Source organism: Lagopus leucura, unplaced genomic scaffold (genome assembly GCF_019238085.1).
Source record: "Lagopus leucura isolate 7727_CA_CO unplaced genomic scaffold, USGS_WTPT01 Super-Scaffold_100071, whole genome shotgun sequence".
Classification (NCBI taxonomy): domain Eukaryota; kingdom Metazoa; phylum Chordata; class Aves; order Galliformes; family Phasianidae; genus Lagopus; species Lagopus leucura.
In genome coordinates this window covers 137,133-156,035 of record NW_024962313.1, presented here as the reverse complement: position 1 = coordinate 156,035, position 18,903 = coordinate 137,133, and the positions used below count along the sequence as shown (strand labels likewise).

Sequence of the window (18,903 nt, the reverse complement as noted above, 5' to 3'; positions counted from 1 at the left end):
GCAGCCAGGATGGCACAGTGCTGACCACCTCTGAAATATCCATTCCCACACCTGCAGCTATTTCCTATTAAACCACAACCTTATGAGGTGGGCAACTTCCCATCACAGAGCTGTGGGTGGTGGTACTGCGAGCATCTGTGTGTCCTGTGTGTGCAGCACCAGGAGGAAACCTCCAGCTCCATCCCCATCCCTGCTGCACCCCATGCTGCTGAGCCACCTGCAGGCAAGGCACAGCCACCTCCTTGTCCCTGTGTCCCTCTCAAGGAGCAAGGATGCCCGCTGTGATGGGCTCGGGCTGCTGCTGTGCCTGCTCCTGTACCAGGCACTAACCTCCAGCAGCTCGCTGCTTCCTTAAGCCCATCCACTCTTTTAAAACAAGACACAGCTCTACACGCAGCTTTTGGCCACCAGGCTGTAACAAACACCTCCTGCAGGGAAGGAGATTTGGCACTGCTATCCAAAAGCCATTTGATTTTACTGCCCGATAAATAACTTTTGCAAGCAGCAAACGAGTCCCAGTTGGGACACGAGCCACGCTGCAGCTGTGAATTCAGCAGCATTTGGGGATTCCTGGGTTTCCTCCAAACACCATGACCTGAGATGTGCCCTGTTAGCAGGGATAAGATTTGAAACAGCACAAGCAAGCCATGGTCCAGGGGTGCAGCACTCTCACAGAGAGCACTGCCCGTGCCTCCCCCCCATCCCCACCCACTGGGCTCACCCTTGGCAGTGCCGGTGCTGCCTGTGCTGCCCGGTGCCCCACGGCAGGCTCTCTCCAAGCTGTTGTGCTGCTTGGCTAGCTGCTCGATGGTCTCCTCCAGCCGGATCCGCTGCTCCCGCTCATACTGCAGTGCCCGATGCCATTTTCGGCTGTGAGTTTCTGCTAAGTCCAGGAAATCACGGCAAGCCTGCAGGGGAGGAAGGGGAAAAATCAGCTGAGAGAACTGTGAGCCCAAAGCTTTGCAGGATTCCCGCAACCCCACGGCTAGGAAAAACATTCCCAAAGTTGGGGAGCCCCGGCTGAGCTCATACAGATGTGGACATCCCCATCCTGGAGAAGTCAGGCAGGACAGCAGGTGACAGCCCCAGAGCCCCCAGCAGGTGCCCTTTTCCAGGGAAGGGGACCCACCAGACACAGGGACACGGACAGATACACCGAGCACGAGAGCCCACGGGATGCTGTGTGCATCCCAGCCCTGTGCACAGGGCGTGCAATGGGACATTTCCATGCACAGGATATCCGCTCAGCACAGGGACGCTGCCAGGAGCTGCATGTCCTGCGTCTGAACCTTCCAAGCTCTATTTGTAGGTTATTATATCAGGTTGGGGCAGTGAGCCTCCTCAGCACAGCTGCTTCCCATGTGATCAGCCCCAGGTTAAGCACAGGGGCAGGGCTGCTCCTTCTCTTCCCTCCCCTAAATCTCTGGGACTCGGTATACATTAAACTTCTTGCACTGAGAAGCAGGGAGATGGCACCTGAATGCTGAGTTATTTCCCAGCCACACAACATCAGGGTTTTGGCTCTTGTAATGTGAATGGATTCTAAAAGGGTTTATCCAAGAAAAGCTCTGACTCATCAGGTTCTTTCAAACCTTTGGCCAGGAGCAAGATTTGAGTCTCATCCAGGGGAAGAAGTTTTTTGCTTAACGCCACCAGAAACGCAGCACAATGCTGCAGGCAAGCAGCACAGAGCAGCAGCTTTCATGCTTTCCATTTCCATTTCTGACTTTAGGAAGCACTGCTGTGACTACAGAGATCTGCACCAACCTGAGCTCCAACATTTCCCCATGCTGGTCCCCATTCCCTTGTTACCAGGCACCCTGTGCCCTAATGCCCCGAGTGCCTTCACACCCAGTTGCAGGCTGGAGCCTTCCCAAGAAAATCTCTCGTTCCTCTATGAGCTTTCCTCCCAGCACCCATTCAAACCAAACCACGTTGAGCTGGCAGGCTCGCCTCTCCTATTACGCTGATGCATTGCAATAAGAGGATGAAAGCAGAAGGGTAAGTAATCAGATAGCAGCGTGACCTTCCCCACGCAGCAAAGCTTATTACCTGCTCTGAAGGTCTCCATCCCGACCCCAAATACCCATTTAGTGCTGCTGGCTGCCACCAGCAAGAGCAGTGCCAGCTGTCCCAGCTCCAGGGGCTTTGAAATTCTGCTCTGGCAGCACCCTGCTGTGGCTGAGCACTGATTTTAAGGTGGCGACGGGAAATGGAATGTTTGGGGTGTGACAGGAAACGACAGGAACAGGAGATGGGCCCTCCTGAGCTGAAGTGGCTGAAGGAGAAATCCCAGGACCTAGACATGGTGCTGGTGTCCCAAAGAAAAGCACGTCAGCTCCTCTTGGCCCTTTGTCACCAGCTGGGCCGTCCTCACGTTCACTGATGATAAGAAGACGCGCGGGTGCCATTCCAGGGCAGCTCTGTGAAGCACCAACCAGCAGCACACCCATGCTGATCTCTGCCCAGGACAAAGAAGCACACATAAAGTGCTGTGCTCTGATGGTCTCTGGGGCTGCAGCCCTCCCCAGCTGTCAGAAGCAATCAAGCCCTCAAGCCCTGCTCGCTGCTGCCTTCCATCAAAGGATGTGGCACGGCTTCTTTCATGCAGTTAAATGAGCAAAAAACCCAAAGAGCTGCACCTTCCCCTTCCATATCTTCCCCTTGCAGTTGGCAGGGTGCTGTCTCCAAGCCCTTGGGCACACTGTGGTGGCACGCTGCTGCTCGGCATGGGGACAGGAAGTTCCCTGCTGCTCTGGGACAGCATCATCTCTTGATGGCATCCATCCTGGTGCTTTCTGCAGGACCAGTGCTGCGGAGCCACAGCTGCTGTGTGCTTTGGAAATGGCTCCAGGAAAGAGCACATCTATGGGCACAAAAATTCTCTGAAGCACAGCCAACAGGAAGCAACACCAGAGCGAGGAGGAGCTGCCCTTGCCCACTGGTGACCCTGCAGACAGCACTGAGCAATCACAGCAGCATGGACAGGCCCCAGCCCCAAGGCTTCATCCCCAGAGCTGGGAGAAGAGCTGGGGCTGCAGCTCAGCCTGCCCTTCCTCACAGGCAAGACGCCATCACAGCAGTGCCATGTTGCCCCGCTCACACCAGCAATGCCCAAAACTCCATCCATGCTCCAGCCACCCTAAAACAACACCCAGAGCGATGCTGCACAGCCCCAAACGTGGGACGCGTCCCGTTCCCAGCCTACCTCAAAGTGGCAGTGGCAATGCTGGCGGGCAGCCTGCAGCATCCATGTCACTATCCATGCACTGCCGCTTCCCGTGCCGGTTGGTGGCTGTCACCTCATCCCCAGCAGTGACAACGCTCTGTGAAGCTGTCACTGTGCAAGGATGTGGCCGAGGACAAAGTGGTGGCCCTGTCACTGATGCCCCCTCAGGCCAATCCTGGTGTGGGTCACCAGCCGTTCATTTCACTTCAAAGGTGCAGACAAGCACAGCCGTAGCGCCTTTGTAGGAGCAATGCAGAGAAATCCAGCTTATAAAATCCTTATGGGGTGGCAGCTAAATTTAACCTGAGCTGGATTGCAAGCAAGACAGAGCTGTAAATCCACACGGTGCAGGGAGAACGGCCGTCCTCAGGGCCATCCCTGGGGAGGTCAGTGAGTGAGAGGCCCCCCAAGCAGGGCAGGGGCACACAGCAAAGCCATCCTATAGATAACAGAGCCATCCGCATCACGCCCCATACAGTGGGAGATTGTTTGGGTCCTTCGGATCAGAGGGGACATGGGATAGGGCACAGCATTCGGTCAGGGTTTGGGTGAGGCAGCTGGAAAATAGGGAAGAAGGAAATGGAAGGAGGAGGGGGGCAGGCAGGGAGGCTGCTGAGTCACCTCTGAGCGGCCCAGAGGTTCACTGTCCATCACCCAGCCCTTCTGGCACGTCACCAGTGAGCACAGATGGCAGCGAGCCCTGCAGTGCAGGCACAAGGTCCTGGGGAGCCCACCAACACCTGTAGGCAGGTGGCAGAGGACTGCAGAGCTCTTCTCTCCTCCATTACGCATCAGGTTCCAACTGAGTGCAGGGTAACGGGGCTGCAAATGCCATCAGAATGCAGAGGCACAAGGAGGCTTTGTGGCACAGCAACCCCAAGGCTCCTGCAGATCCCAGTACAGGGAGACACAGGGTGTCACAGAGACCCCGCTGGGATGGACAGATCTAGCAGCATTCACACTCTCATTGCAACACCAGACTGCACAGCTTGCTGCAGACTAATGAGAATCCCACAGGCTATACACTGATGTGGCTGACAGCGATGACCCGATGTCTGCTTGAAGACTGATGAGGTGACAGTGTCACACACCTTGTGGGCAGCGATGAGCCATGCAGAACACACAGATGAAGTGAATCAGCACAGATGCACTCAGGTGAACCATCACATCAGGCTCTGCACCTCTCGGGAAGCCCCATCGAGCAGAGCTGCCCCCAGCACCAACCATACAGCCTGATGATGGATGCCAATGGTGCTTAAAGCTGCACAGGGTCCTGCAGGAACAGCCCCATGGGACTGCTCCGTCACCCAGCGTGGGAGAAGGGAACAGCCAGATGCACCCCATCATCTCCTTCACAAAGGTGCATTATGCAGCAAAGGCTGTTTCTTCATTCATCATGGGAAAGAACATCCTGCTGCTCTGCACGCTCCTGGTGCTGCGTAGATAAGTGCTCCCTTCCTTCCTGGACTCATCAAAAGGCAGGGACACAGCTGTGCTGCTGCTTAGCAGAAAATATCCCAAGGGAAGGGCCATTTCTGATCCTCTTTTTAGCTCAGAACACATTAACACCACGTCAGTGCTCCGGTCACACAGCACAACACAAAATGTAGCAGCTTGCACTGAGAGCAGCGAGATGCACATGGAATTTGAACCAGGAGAGGGTTTATTTTTCTCTTCATCCCCAGTGGAGACAGAAAGCAAAACGGGAAACGCAAGGAGCGCAGGATGGAGCTGGTCTCAACCCCACATCAGCTCACACACAGCTGGATGGCAAGGATGGTGAGCACAGCACCCACAGCCAGGACACATGGAGCAGCAGTGCAGGGGAACATCGAGAGCTGCACAGATGGCTGAAACAGCAGCAAATCCCTACAGAGCCCTCAGGGTGACCCCAGCTGCTCGGCAGCATCCTGAAAGGAGGGTACAGGTATGCCAAGAGCCACTGCTGCCCAGCACAGGGCTGCAAGAAGGGAGCTGTGAAGCGCAGGGCTCAGCTCAGAATACCACCAAAAATAACAGTGCATGGGTATAGGGAAGCTCATTAATGCCTCAGCGTGGAGGCATGGATCAGAGCTGCTCCAGCCCACACCTTAGTACACAGCATGGAGAGAACCCAACGCTCTTCCCAGGTGCTCCCTACAGGGTGACACACAGCAGGGCCCTGCCAGCACCCAGCCCTATTGCTGCACCCAAACCTTGCTGTGGGGGCTTGTTAAAGCAGCCCCTACAAGGGCTGGCTGCAGGGAGCCTGTCCCACAGTCACAGAAGCTTTAGCCAGGTGCCCCTCGCCAGGGTGAAGCCTCCACGGCAACCCCAGCCCCACTCCCAGCAGCTGGGGCCATGTAATCCAGCCCTTACAGGGGATTAGAGTGGGGACAGCAGCAAATCCCCCAGCGTGGCTATGTTAACGAGGCTCCTATAATCCCTCCAGCCCAACAGCCACACTCAGTAGGATGAGGAGCTGGCCCAGCAGTGATGCTGGGATGCATGGCAACTCCTGCTCCTTTGGAGCCCCAGAGCAGCACACTGCTCCCTAGCACTGTCCCATCTCAGCCAAGGGACTTGGGTGCAGATCTCCACTTCCAGGTTTGCACTGCCAACCCAGCAACACACGAATGCCTTTATAGGTAACTGGAGAGCCAGGCTGCAGAGCCAGCGTGCAGCCTTTAGTGATTTCACCTCCAGCTCTTGCCTTTGGTGAAATGTTGTAGGGGAAGGAATGGGGTTTGTGTCCCAGCTTTTAGCAGTGCAGATCACCCCAGCCTCTCGGCCCCAGCCTCCTTGCTTGCCAGGGATTAGGGCTGGGATGGAGATTTAATCCCAAAGCTGTGGGTTTTCTGGGTCAGTGACATGGTTTCCTATGCGCTGATCAGAGCACTGGAGTGCAGCACAGATAACTGACACAGCTCATGCAAGGATGGGCTCTGAGAGCAAAATCAGCACGTGTGATAGGGTGCAGGGCTCCTCCAGCCCCATGGGTGTACTAGGCTGAATTGGGAGTGCCATGCATACTGGTAAGGGGCAGGAGGGAGGTGAGATCCATGCTTCTGCTGTGTCTGCAGCGGGTTTAGGGGACTCCTGTCAGCTTTAAGCAGTCCTGCAATCCAACATAGACACAGGCAAGGGTTAAGCTGTCCCTGCAGCCATTCACAACAGTGAGTGTGGTGCCACTGGGAGCACGTGCTGCACATCAGTCTGCTTTAACAGCGAGGCCATTTTAGGAGCACAGATTAATCACAGCACTGTTCCGCAGGGACAGAGGATGCTCAGCACTGCATTAATACACAGCAAATTTGGGCAGGACTGGAGCAGTCCATTCCCAGCCCTAGGGAACCACATCCTTCAGCAAGTCACAGAGATACCAAGGCTGTGCCCACCATCCTCCCAGCGGGCTGCGGGGTGCACTCAAAGTCTCCAAGCTCCAGGAGGGCTGACAATGCTCAAGGTAACTACTGCTGTGATTAAGAGAAATCCCCCTGGGGAAAGCAGTCTGGCCTCTTGTAGGGACAGTCCTTTGGGTCCCAGTGACCATACAGACCTCGTCCCCAAATACAACTCCACGAAATCTCAGCATCTCCAGCCCCACAGCATACCCTCACTCTTCTCTGCCTTCTCTCCTCGTGAGGCCGAGCTGCTCCTGGAGCTCAGAACTCACCCAGCAGTCACATGCAGCCGACCCTGCTGCTCCCTACGCTCACACCACAATCAAATCCAGAAACTACAAAAAAAAAAAAGAAAAAAGAGGAAAAATGAAGACAGTGACAGTTACACTCAGCACGTGGCTCAGCCGCCTCTGCTTTGTTGTAGCAAAATCCATTCCCATTAAAACCCTGTTTCCAGCAACACCCACAGCACACCGAGCTCTTCCTGCCGCCCCAGCTAGTTCCCTTGCCACGTCCATGGGGCTGCTGCCTGCTGCCCAGCTCCAAGACGGAGCTTTTCGCACTCAGCCCACGCTGCTCTTCGTCTCCGCTCCTCTTATTAAGAGGATAATAATCCCCTTAATTAGTTTCTCCTTATTTTTACGCACCTCCCACTCCTCCCCCGTGGCAGATCGCTTGGCTGCGTCTCCTCTCGGATGCTCCTCAAAGTCCCAGCGCCGTCGGGCTCGGCTCTGCCACGTGGCTCTGCCGGTGCGTTATTACGCAAGGTTGCAAAATCAGGACAGGAGCAGAGCAAAAGGGTGGCTGGCAGAGGGCTGGGAGCACACTTCGGGGGCTGCCCTGCTGTGTATCCAATCCTTTTGTGTCTGTACTTCTCCCCTCGTGCGGGGACAGCAGAGCGAGGAAGGAGAGGACGAAGATCCCCCCAGCAGAAGGGGGGCTGCAGGGAGCCCCCAGTGGCACGCACAGCACGTTTGCAGCACAGAGGTCACCTTAACAGGCGGCTGCTGGATTTCCATATGCATTTCCTTATTGCCTCCTGCTGCTCCCGAAGCACGGGGACATTTACATAACCCCACTGGATGGAAACAGGATGGGGATGCAGCACCGCTTGTCACATGGGTCCCAAACTGGGAAGGGACCCCATAGAGCTCTGGCCCTTCTGAAGCATACTGAGCGATGGCAGGATATCCGTGAGACAGAGTGCTCCCCTCTGCTGCCAGGAGTTGGCTGGGTGCCATGGACTTGTCTGTAGGGACATCCAACATTTCCTTACAGATTTGCAGGCAGCTCTGCACTCATGCAGCCACTCTAAGAGAGGCTGCCAGCGGGGCTTCAGCAGGTCACAGAGGGCATCACCCTGTGCTAACATGGCAAATCCAGTGCAGAAATGCTCCTGGGGCTGTTACAAGACTCTCTAAACCCTCCATGGGGAGCCCCAAAGCTCCCCCAGGCAGCTCAGCCAAAAGCTGATGTACGCTGCTCAAAAACCTCTGGTATCCATAGCCTCTCACAGTCTGCTGTGGGCTCACCACGCTGAGTTCCTCCCATCTTTTCCTCCCTGTTTCAGTGCTGTTTCACACTGTCCAGATCGCCAAGCCCTCACTCAAGCCTTTATTGTGCCACAACCACCACCACCTCCTCAGCACAGACACAGCAGGTATTGCCCTGCTCACCCTTCCCAAAACTCCTCTCCTGGCTGCTGCTGACACATCCCAATGGCAAACCCAGGCACAGTATGCCAACCTTGCTCCCAAAACTTTACCCAACTCCATACAGGTGCACAGGCAACCTCAAACACAGAGCACTGTCACAGGAAAACCTCTCTCCACCAAACACCCTCCAGCACCAGCACACAGCTGTTTGGAGGGGCATTCCTCCATGTACACCTAAGGTGGCACATGACCTCTGTTTTGCTCAGGGCTGAGAGAGCTAACCTCCCTTTACAATTCCTTGAGCTTTACCTTCATGTGTTATTCCATGACTGTTAGGCTTCAATTAATTTTATTTTTTTCCCCCCTTTAAATATTTTATCTCATTTTGTTTCTCCCCTTTCCAGGAAGAGCTGTTTCACTGGGAAACGCAGCTCCACACCCCAGAAGGAGCTGTACAAAAGCCCATTGTGAAGCACAGGGCAGGGAGCAAAGAGGGGCTCCAGCAAAGCAGGATTAAACTCCCGTGGGGCAAAATGAGGGTGGCTTCACCAACATCAGCGAAGATTCAAGCAACAAGGGGATGGGGGTCTGAACCCACAGCAGGCTCTGAATTGCTGAGCTGGCCTGAAAGCCACCCCCAGGAATGGTCCAGAAAGCCCTCTGCGCCCCAACCTCTGGATGTACCATGCTTCACAACCAGATTTGGGGCAGCTCGCCCAGCAAGCATGCTGTAAGGACTCAACAAAGCTCCGTCCCAGCACCCTGAGGGTTGTGACCAGGCTCACCACAACCCTGAGCTGGGGTACGGGGGATGAGATGGGGCTGTGAGAGAGGGAAGGGCAATAGAAGAAAAGGAGGAGGAGATGCATCTCCCTTTGCCTCCGTGCAAACGCGGCGGCACTTACGTTGATCATAGCATTGGAGGTGATGCGGAAGAGCGTGGCTCGCTCATTCACAGCCTTGATCTTCTCTCCACTTTCAGCTGGCAGTTTCAGGTTCTCCAGCTCGCTGAGCGAGCGCTGCAGGGCGGCCCCGTGCTTGGCAATCAGGTCATTGCAAGTGCTCAGGTCCTCCAGCTTACTCGAGAGGGTTTTCAGCGTGCCGTGCAGCTCACTCTTGTCTGACTGTGAGGCGGGCTCCTCATCACCCGAGTCATCTGCAAAGGGAGGGATGGAGAAAAAAAAAAAAGCAGTTTCCATGGTTACCCCTGGACTGTACCAGCGGGCAGGGGGACCTTCTGCCTCCTCCGGCACAGGCTACAGGCTGGGATGTGCCAGGGCAGAGGGAAGGGGCACCGAGCCCAGCCCTGACTCCCCGTTCACCCATCTCACTGGCACCCCTCTGCATGAGGATGCAGAGTATGGCATAAGGAACAATTTGGGATGGCATCCAGGGGTGTCCAGAGGGCTCCTTCCGCTGCCACTGGGATGCAGCACAGGGCTGCTCAGCCTGAGCAACGGGGTGACACAGGGTAAGCATTAGGGAAAGGTCCTGCATCAGAAGGCAGCAGATATGGAACAGGTTCCCCAGGCAGTGGGCACAGCCCTGAGCTGCCAGAGCTCAGGGAGCATTGGGATACCATTCCCAGCCATAGGGGTTGGGTTTTGGGCACCCAGCCCCACAACTGAGCCTTGCTCTGCCAGATCCGCTCTGTGCCAAAGAACAGATAGTCTAAGAAACAGCATCTACCCCCAACCTTCCCCCTGCTTCAGAGGGCAAAAAACCACAGTCAGAATCTCAGATACAACAACAGGAATGGTTACAGCTGCAACTCCAGAACATCTGAGTGATGAAAAAGAGAAATCCAACCCAAAACAGAGCTGTGCATTCCTACACACCACCTGGGCAGGGGGAGGTGAGGTTCCCAGGCTCACATAGCAGGGCCAGCACAGGGAGTGCCCATCTTCTATGCACCCAGGCACGTGCTGGGCGTTCCTCCAAGGCCATTCGAGAAGAGTGAATTGGGACAAGGAGGCAGAGCCCAGAGAAGGGCTTGTCCTACACAGCTCAAGGAGAAAGCAGAACAAAACTCTGGCAGAAGCCAGCAGCAATGAACCACAGAACACTCAGACGGCTTGGATCAGAAGAAACCTTACTGACCATCTGGTTCCAACATGAGCAACAACAGTCCTGCTGCTCCAAGCACACAGGGATGGGGTCAGGGTAGGATGGACGTGATGGGCAGGGGGAGAAGAGAAAGAAGATGAGGCTTGCAAGATGCATCCCAGAGGGTGCACCAGGCTTCTGTGCTGGTGACTTGAACATGCCAACTTCAACAGATCTAGAGGGAAAACTTCAGCAATCAGTAAGGAAAACTAACCAGAACCTCCCGAAGGTCAGCATTCTGTTTCAAGTGTTTTCAGCACTTCTGCAGTATCTGTCACCCTGGAGGGGCACAAGGCACCCTGGTAACCTCTCTCTCCCCATTTGGTGACTGAAGGTGATTGCAGCCACCCTTCAGAAGCCAAACAATGCCCTATACCCACCACAAGCACAATCCACTTTGGTTTCCATCTCAGCCACTGTGCAGGCAGCTACCACCGTGACGCCAAAGCCACCATTCCCTCTGTGTGACTGCAGGGGAAGAATCAAATTTGGCATTTTTCTGTGTGTAGACATGAGTGATGTTTCTCAAAGACAATCTTCCCTTATTTGCAGCTGCAAAAAAAACAGTGCTTTAGGAGCAGCGAGCAGCAGGAAGGATCTCTCTGCCTGCTCCAGGCAGTGTTTAACCCCAGATCCCCCTCTCCCATCTCCTGCTGCCATGCAGAATTATATAAACACCCAGAAGGTGTTTCGCTTTACTCGCAGAACAGCAAAAATTGGCTGTAATGAACTGAAATCAAAGCACAGAAGGAAGGAAACCCAAAGCTGTGGTTACAACCAAATCAGAGCGAGTTGAAGGAGAAACATTTGCGCAAAGCACCCAAAGCAGCTCCCAGCCCTCCCAACACCCACAGCTCCCAGGATGGGCTCCCAGCCCTCCACCACAACCACAGGGACATCCCCATGTTACAGCGGGCAAAAAGGAATTGATGGAGCACCCAGGAACTCCTCAACCATCACTGCTCTCCCTACTGATGGAAAGGGAAACTATCTGTGCCTCCTTAGCTCTGAGTAGCTTTAAGGACATAAAACCATCAGAAGGCGTCCAAAGGAAGGCTGTGGGATGGAGAGGGGTCCAGAGCACAAGGTGTGTGAGGAGAGGCTGAGAGCCCTCAGTTTGTTCAGCCCAGAGTCTTTCATTCTCTGTTTCCCACTTTGTTTTGACTTGCAAACAAACTTAAAGGAAATCTGTTTTGATTTTTATTTGTAGGGCACTGGTATGAACCAGTTGCTATAGGAACAGTGGGCCTCGCCGCAAGCCTGGAGGATTATTTTTGGAGCTGTGATGCTATTTAATCTATGTAAAATGGATCAGCAGCCAGTGGCCATAAGCCTCCTCGGGCTGCTTCCCAAACCCACAGCACACACCAGCCTTCAGAGCCCAGGGCAGCAGCTCACGAGGAGCTCAGCAAGGCAGATGCTCCCATCACAGCCTTATTTTCTGCCTCTTGAACTTCCCTCAGCTAAACCCTGCTTGCAGCATTTTCCCCCATGCTGGCGGAGAGCTGTGGGCTGGAGGAGGTGGCACTTCCCTGCACACAGCCCACAAGGACACCGGTGACACCAGAGGTGGCAGGTGAGCAGCTGGGGCCTGTGCCACTACAGCAACCCCACGCGCTGCTGCTCAGGTGCATTTTGATGCTTCTGTGGATGCATGGAGCTGGCAGAGCTGTTTAAGATGGTCTATAAGATGGCCATGGGGTTGATGAGCTTTTATCCTGAAATTCCCAAAATGCATTCTGAACCCAGCAGTGATGTCCCTAACACAAAGGCACCAAGTTAATGCCCTGGGCCATCTCCTACCTTCCTCTTGGGGTCCATCACAAAGGCTCTGCTCCAACTCCCTGACCCTCCTTTGCCCCACAAGCAGAAACCATTCCCATCCCTGCATCCTCACTTCCAGAAATACCCTTCCTTCCTACACCCCTTCTAACTTCTCTCCTTCTCACATCACCTTGAACTTCGCTCCATCCTGCATCCCCTCTAACTTGCCACCCAGACTCTCCTGCAGCTCCGAACTGCTTGCCTCTCAAGGTTCCATTCAATACATTCAATCTGGCTTCACAGCCCCACAGACACGGGGCTGAGCAAGAGAGGTTCCTGAGACAAGCAGCCTGCACTGATCCCAGAAAGACACTGTTAAAGCACAACAAAAGCTGCCACACGCAGACAGGCATCGCCCAGAGCATCACCAGGACTGGAAGCTCTGTGCCACAACTGCTTCCCTGTGGGAAGTCTGCTCCTCAGACTGAGCTTCTCGTCTCTCTCCATAGCTGGGAAGCTCTCAGATCCCTGAAGTGCACCTGGAAAACTCCCTGCTCCGCAGTCAGAGGGTTGCAGAAGCAGCCAACTCACAGATTCCACCCTTGCTTTCTTTATGAGCTGCATCCAACCAACCCGTGCTTGATGCTCCCAGGACACCATCATCATCACGGATAATAAGGCTGCCTACAGAGAAAGCAGAGCTTCATCTCAGTGGGCCTGGATCTAACAAATGCCAATGTATACCTCTCCACATACCTGCCCTAGGGGCTTCGTATGGAAATGCAAGAAAAACCCCACAGTGATTTGGTCTGGAGCCTCTTCCAGGCAACATAGCGAAGGCCTATGGGACAAATAAGCACCAAATCCAACCTCTGCCAGGGACTCCATGGGCAAAACCTATAGAAACACCAACAGCACTTGCAGCAAACACCCACTGGTCCCTCTGGTGTTCTGCAGCCGCCACCACAGACCTGGTTTGGGAACAAGAGCCTTTCCTCCCAGGACCAGCAGCAGCACATGGACACTGATCACCAACCATTCCTCAACCGAAGCCATTTCCACAATGGCTTGCGTTGCTTTTAATAGCTATGAATATTAAATGGCAATGGGTGTCTATATTTAATAGCTTCACCCAGCTGCCAAGAGAGGGATGAATTCCTACAGCATCTGCACAAGCAGGCCCAGGCGGAACTTTTTGGTTGTAAAGAATTACGCTGGCACTTAATCATCAAAATAACAGAGCAAATGGTCATAAATCGTTCCAAATTTGGGTGATCGCTTTGCAATTATCGCCAACCTGGCAGGGATATTTCTTCTACTGCTAATGCAAATGGAAAGCTGTTCAGGCCTAAAAACAGCACTTATTCACCAGCTGTGACGAGCTGTGACATCTCTATCTCATTCAATGGGGATGACCCAAGGACGCAGCCTTGGAGCAGGACCAGCACTCAGCTTGGGGCAGCACAGAAAGGACCCAGAGCTCCCAGTCTGTGCCAGCAGATCTGCCAGAAATCCATTGGGATCACAGTGTGAAGCCAAATGCTCAGGTTATGCAGAAATTCAAACCTAAGGATTTCACAGATGTGACCTAACCTTGGCCAGGGTCGGAGCAGAGATCTCCAACTTAGCCAGTATTGCACCCTTACACCTCACCACACTGAAATAAAGCAGGACAGCATATTCTTTGCTTCTGACTCCATCTCTTGGTTTCTGTAATTGTGGTTTCATTATAACTCCACTGCAACTGGCTGGAGCCAAACCCAAGTGAAGTGAGACTGTGACACGAGCACCACAGGGACACAACTGAAAAATCTAAGAACAAGAAACTGAAGGGCTAAGGAGCAGTTAAGTTGATGGCTTCACCTCTTACTCAGGACAAATTCCAGCTCATGAGGCAAATGCACCCTGGTACAGGAATGTAGGGGAGCTGCAAAGCCATAATGAAGGCAGCAGGGTTGATCCCACCAGGACAGCTCTTTGGAAGGAAGGATGCTGCAGTGGCAATTTCTTGCAAGCCATCAGAAGGTGATGCAATCAAGAAGGCCAACAGTCTGCAAATGAGGTTTGCTGTAGTGCCAGCAGAACTATTTACACAACACAGAACCAAATTTCCAATAACCCAAAACGGATTTCATTTTTGGACTTCAATCTCCTTACTGCACAAGGCCACAGAGGTTCTGGCAGTGGACATGCAAAGAACTGTAATCCATTTATTGTTATCTGCATTCTTTCCTCCCACCAAGCACTGAAGCACCACCCTGAATGGGAGTTGGCATCGCAGCCCATTAATGCACCTAAAGGATTTCTGCTTTTCTGAAAGAAAAGCACTGAGAAAACATAAAGTATTTTTATTATGATGACTGCAATCCGGCCATCTCACTGCTGCAGTCACAAGATGATATTACCAGTCAATAACCCTCAGCACTACGTTTGGGTTGCAGTCATTGTCTCTTTCCAGCATATGTGGGATTTTCTGATGAAATCACCCAAACAACTTCCACCCACTGGTAAGGCAGGCAACAAAGACGGGCTGAAAGCACTGGGTTTAACCTCAGAGTACGGAGACAGTGGTGAAAAAGGGAGCCTGAGGGATGTGGTCAGTGCAGGATAGCACCCTACCCTGAGTGCAGACACCAACTGTGGGAGAGATTCCAACCAAGCAGAGAGTGGACAACTGCCTGTTTGGCAGAGAAGGAGCTACCAGCCCAGTGTGAGTTACAACAGAGCTTTGAAAAGAGAGCTTAAAAAAAGCAAATTTGGGGTTATATGAACAGAGCAGTGCTCTCTGAGACACAGTGTGCCTTCTGATCAGTGCCCAAGAGCCTGCGCCCCGTTTGGGACACTGCAATCCTAAGGCGTGGACTGGAGATGTGGTCTACAAATTATTCTTATGAAGTAGAATGATCTGTTCTTCATATCCACAATGGGCAGGAGAAGAAGCCAAGAAGCAGCTCTGAATCAAAATGAAAAATCTTCCAGTTGTGAAGGTGTGATTATAGGGAACTAACCATTCATTACCAGACAGCTGGCTGCTCACACTGCACATCACACCGCCAGGAGAGGAAAAAAAACAAATGTTCTGATAAAAATAGGAACTTTATCATCCTACAGCTCCGAACAGGAACGCACTGCAGACTGACCTGAGCGGCAGGGCCAGCTCCAGGCTGTGCTGACACCTGCTTGTCCTTGGCAAGCACTGCTGACTGTGGGTGCCAGGGGCAGTGTGCTTCTACCCACACCTGCAAAGCCGCCCAGGCTGCTCCTGAGCTGATATCTTCAGCCATCTCCCCCAGTGAAATCCCCTTTTAGAATCATAGAATTGTAGCAGGGGTGGAAGGAACCCTAAAGCCCACCCAGTGGTACCAAGCACTTACTGCCCAGAGTCTCATCCAGCCTGGAAGCTCCACGCCTGTCCCTACCAGCCCACGTGTGCCATGCAATGAGGATCAAGGTCCAACCAAGGGTCTCCCTTCTGCAGATTCACCAAAGACGACACAACGGCAATGACACGAAATGACTCCCCAGCTCACTGCTGGCATGCAACACAACCTGCACCACGGAATTCGAACTGATAATGCTGAGATCATTCCTTTGGGGTATTCTCGAATCAGCAAGTGGAAGGGAGATCAACAAATCCATAGTTGAGGAAGTACTTAAAAGAGAAAACTTAATTCCAAAGCTCAAGCTGTGGGCATCAGCCAGAGTCACAGCTTCCTTAGTTAGTGTAGATGCACCCAGGCTCCACACCATTCCAATTTCCATCTCTCCATTGGGTCCACTGAGAAGAAGGCACCAGGATAAGGAAGCCCATGTGCTTCACTGAACCATACTTTCTCTATTTTATGGCTGAGCTCAGAATCCACAGCCGACACACAGACTGATACAGCACCGCAGGGAGGATGCGTGCAGCCCAAGGCTTCAGAGCTACCTCTGAGTCTGCTGATGAATATTTAGACACATAAATGCAAGTGTCATAAATAATTAAACATCATTTGCTCCTGTTCAACAGGTGAACAAAGCATATAAAAAAAGCCTACGGACTTTGTTATTTGTGTTTGGGCATTCACAACCAGATGGCACCGTGAGAGGGCAGCGAATGGCACTGGGCTGTGCATGAGCAGCATCCTTAAGCTGCAACGAGCCATGACAGATGCAGAAGTGGCATAAATGGCAATGTCAGGATATGCTGGAGGAAGAGCCCTGACAGCTACCAAAGAGCAAAACCCCCAGTGACTTGAGCACACAAGGCTCACCTGCAGCCGGCTCCTGTTTTGCCATCTCCTTCCCTTGGCACAAAGGTCTTCCTTTAGGGACAGTGTTCAGTAGGCATGGTGGGGATGGGTTGACAGCTGGACTAGATCATCTTAGAACTGACTCCACGATTCCTTCGGAGCAAGAGCTGAGGCAGGGAGCAACATGGGGACAGCAGGGCTGTACATCCCTGCTCTGAAGCGCCCAGCACCTGGCCTCGGTGTCAGCCACCGCACCCAGCACACAGCCACCAAAAACCACTTCAGCTGTTGGATATCTCCTAAGCACATCACCAAGCATCCATGTTTAACAGTGCTTAAATACCTCCCAGCCTCAGGCAGCACTCTGGTTTCAGCAGCATAGGGCACAAAGCTGACAGCATGCTGGGCTCTACTTCCTGCCCCAGCAGCAAAGCTGGGGACACAGTGATGGCGCAGCCAGGCTTGGAGCAGCCACCCTCTGCAGAGTAATGCCACGTATGGTGCAACCAAGGATGAACTTGGCATGGGATTTGTTATTTTCTTTCTTTAAAAGAATGAAGCCTTTCTCTGGAAGCCTCCAGTCAGCAGGTAAAACACAGCCTGCTGCAGGCTCGTGGGAAGCAGCTGGGGAAGCACAGAAGATGCACTGAAGCTCTGTCAGCTCCCTCCCTCCCTGCAAAGCCTTTGTAATGAGAACAAAGTGACACGGGACTGAGCCACGGGGCAGGAGCTGCGGTGGCAGGGGAGGCAGGAGATCCTGCTATAATGTCCCTGCTATACCCACAGCAGGACAGTGTGCAGAGCAGCCACACACAGCCATGCTGGGGGGCTGAGGGCTGCTCGTGGCACTGCAAAGACCCAGCTTGAAGTCTATGCTTCTGCTCAGTGGGTAATGCACGTCCCGCACTGCCCTGCAGACTTGTAAGCTCAGCTCAGCCAGCTGCATGAGCAAAGATATCCGAGAAAGCACTCCTGAGAATGCAAGGCTAATGTGTGCCCTTATGCACATGTAAATCTGCCTGGGCTCAGCTTACCCCTGAGTAAGAGGATCGGGGTGGGTGCAAGTTACCCAGCTCCTTACAATTCCATGCAGGTCACGGAGTGCCAGTGGAGACAGAGGGATGCAAACAGCCTTTCCAACACCCTACAAGCAGACAAAGTGAAGCCCTGATGGCACACCCCCATATACCAACCTCATCAGCAAGAATGGCTGCCAGGACAGTCTGCTCAAGGGTTTCAACGGGAAGAAAAAGCTTTATTAGTCCCTTTGTAGAGAACAAGCAACAGGAAGCGAGGACAAATCCCCAGAAACAGACAGAATTTCACCCAAGAGGGAGAGCACATAGCAAACTCACATGGGATGAGGACACAGCATGGGTGCTGCATGGGGAGCCGACTGCTGGATGCTGGTGTTTACAAACAGAGCTAACCTCTGCTCCCAGGGTTTCCCTAATTACTGCTAATCTCCCCCACATGAGGTCGGATGAATGCCTGCACAACAAAGTGTGCATTTTCACGTGATTACATTTTCATTAATTAAAAGCTGTGCTTTATCAGCACCACTCAGCATCTAATTCACAAAGAGCAGCAAGGCTACAGGCACCGATCCCCACTTTGTGGGCACATTTTCCCCACTTTGTGTTTCTGCTAAATACCATCAAGAGGCTGAAACCTGTACATTGAAGGATGCTGTGACACTGATCCACTGCCCTCCTTCCTTCTCCCCTCCTATTTCTGGGCTGAAGGCTTTCCCCAGCACTGGAGCAGGCAATTAGCAGGGCACTGAATTCCTCAGAGAGCCAAAGAGAAGTCATTAATGGCCAAACAACCCCAACAACTCAATCATTAATGGACACACAACCCTACCAACTCATTGCAGTCCCAAATGGGATGCTAATCTAATCAGTCAACTCATGATAAAGTAGCCCATCAGAGCCAGGGCTTGGTGAGACATTCAAACAAAGTTAAAGCACTGCTGGGTAGGAGCATTTCTGCCACACGTGGGCTCCCTGCCACCTCACATCCCTTCCTGCAGCAGTGAGGTCACGCTCTGAAGGCTTGCAAAGGGGCAAAGCCATTTTTGCAGGGCATGCACAGTCTGGAGTAACTGCAGGCTGACCTCAAAGAGGGAAACACTGCTCTTTAGGACTGTTTCTATCAACTCATAATGCAGCCCCAACCACAGAACTTGGTGATGGCAAAGCTGCAGCATCCCTGGGGTCACCAGGAGCTCCAGAGCTGCCAAGGAGGAGCAGGAGTGCTCTGCACAGAGGAATTTCACACCCTGAGGTTTCACAAAGCTTCTAGGAATTCCAAACCTGTCCAGGAGAATTTCGGTGCTTAAGGAGAGAGAAACTCCTGGAGGCAGCAAGATGTGAGTGGGGAGAGCCAGGAGTCCATGCAAGGAGGGCTGCAGAGAAATGCAGCTTTGCTCCTTCCCTTCAACAAGGGAAAAACATCCAGAACAGAATAAAACCACCCAACCCACTGTCCATGTATCCTACAGATTGGACAGACAAAATATTTCCTAGATA

The 18,903-nt window shown here is 53.0% G+C and overlaps 1 protein-coding gene across 6 annotated transcripts in view; it reads right to left on the bottom strand.

The window, feature by feature from the left end:
- OSBP2 (oxysterol binding protein 2) overlaps positions 1-18,903 on the bottom strand; it is a 64,469-nt gene that overhangs the window by 9,526 nt on the left and 36,040 nt on the right. For 4 of the 6 annotated variants that reach the window (XR_006181617.1, XM_042887019.1, XM_042887020.1 and 1 more), the window contains 2 exons: positions 9,173-9,423; positions 722-908 (listed from right to left, as the gene is read on the bottom strand). Coding sequence is in view for 5 of the 6 variants with exons in the window: in XM_042887019.1 (XP_042742953.1) it covers positions 722-908; positions 9,173-9,423 (438 nt within the window). In the remaining variant the exon portion in view is untranslated. Of the gene's footprint in view, positions 1-721; positions 909-1,129; positions 1,265-2,052; positions 2,323-9,172; positions 9,424-18,903 lie in introns of those variants that run through there. The other 2 variants (XM_042887022.1, XM_042887023.1) reach the window with 2 other exon arrangements.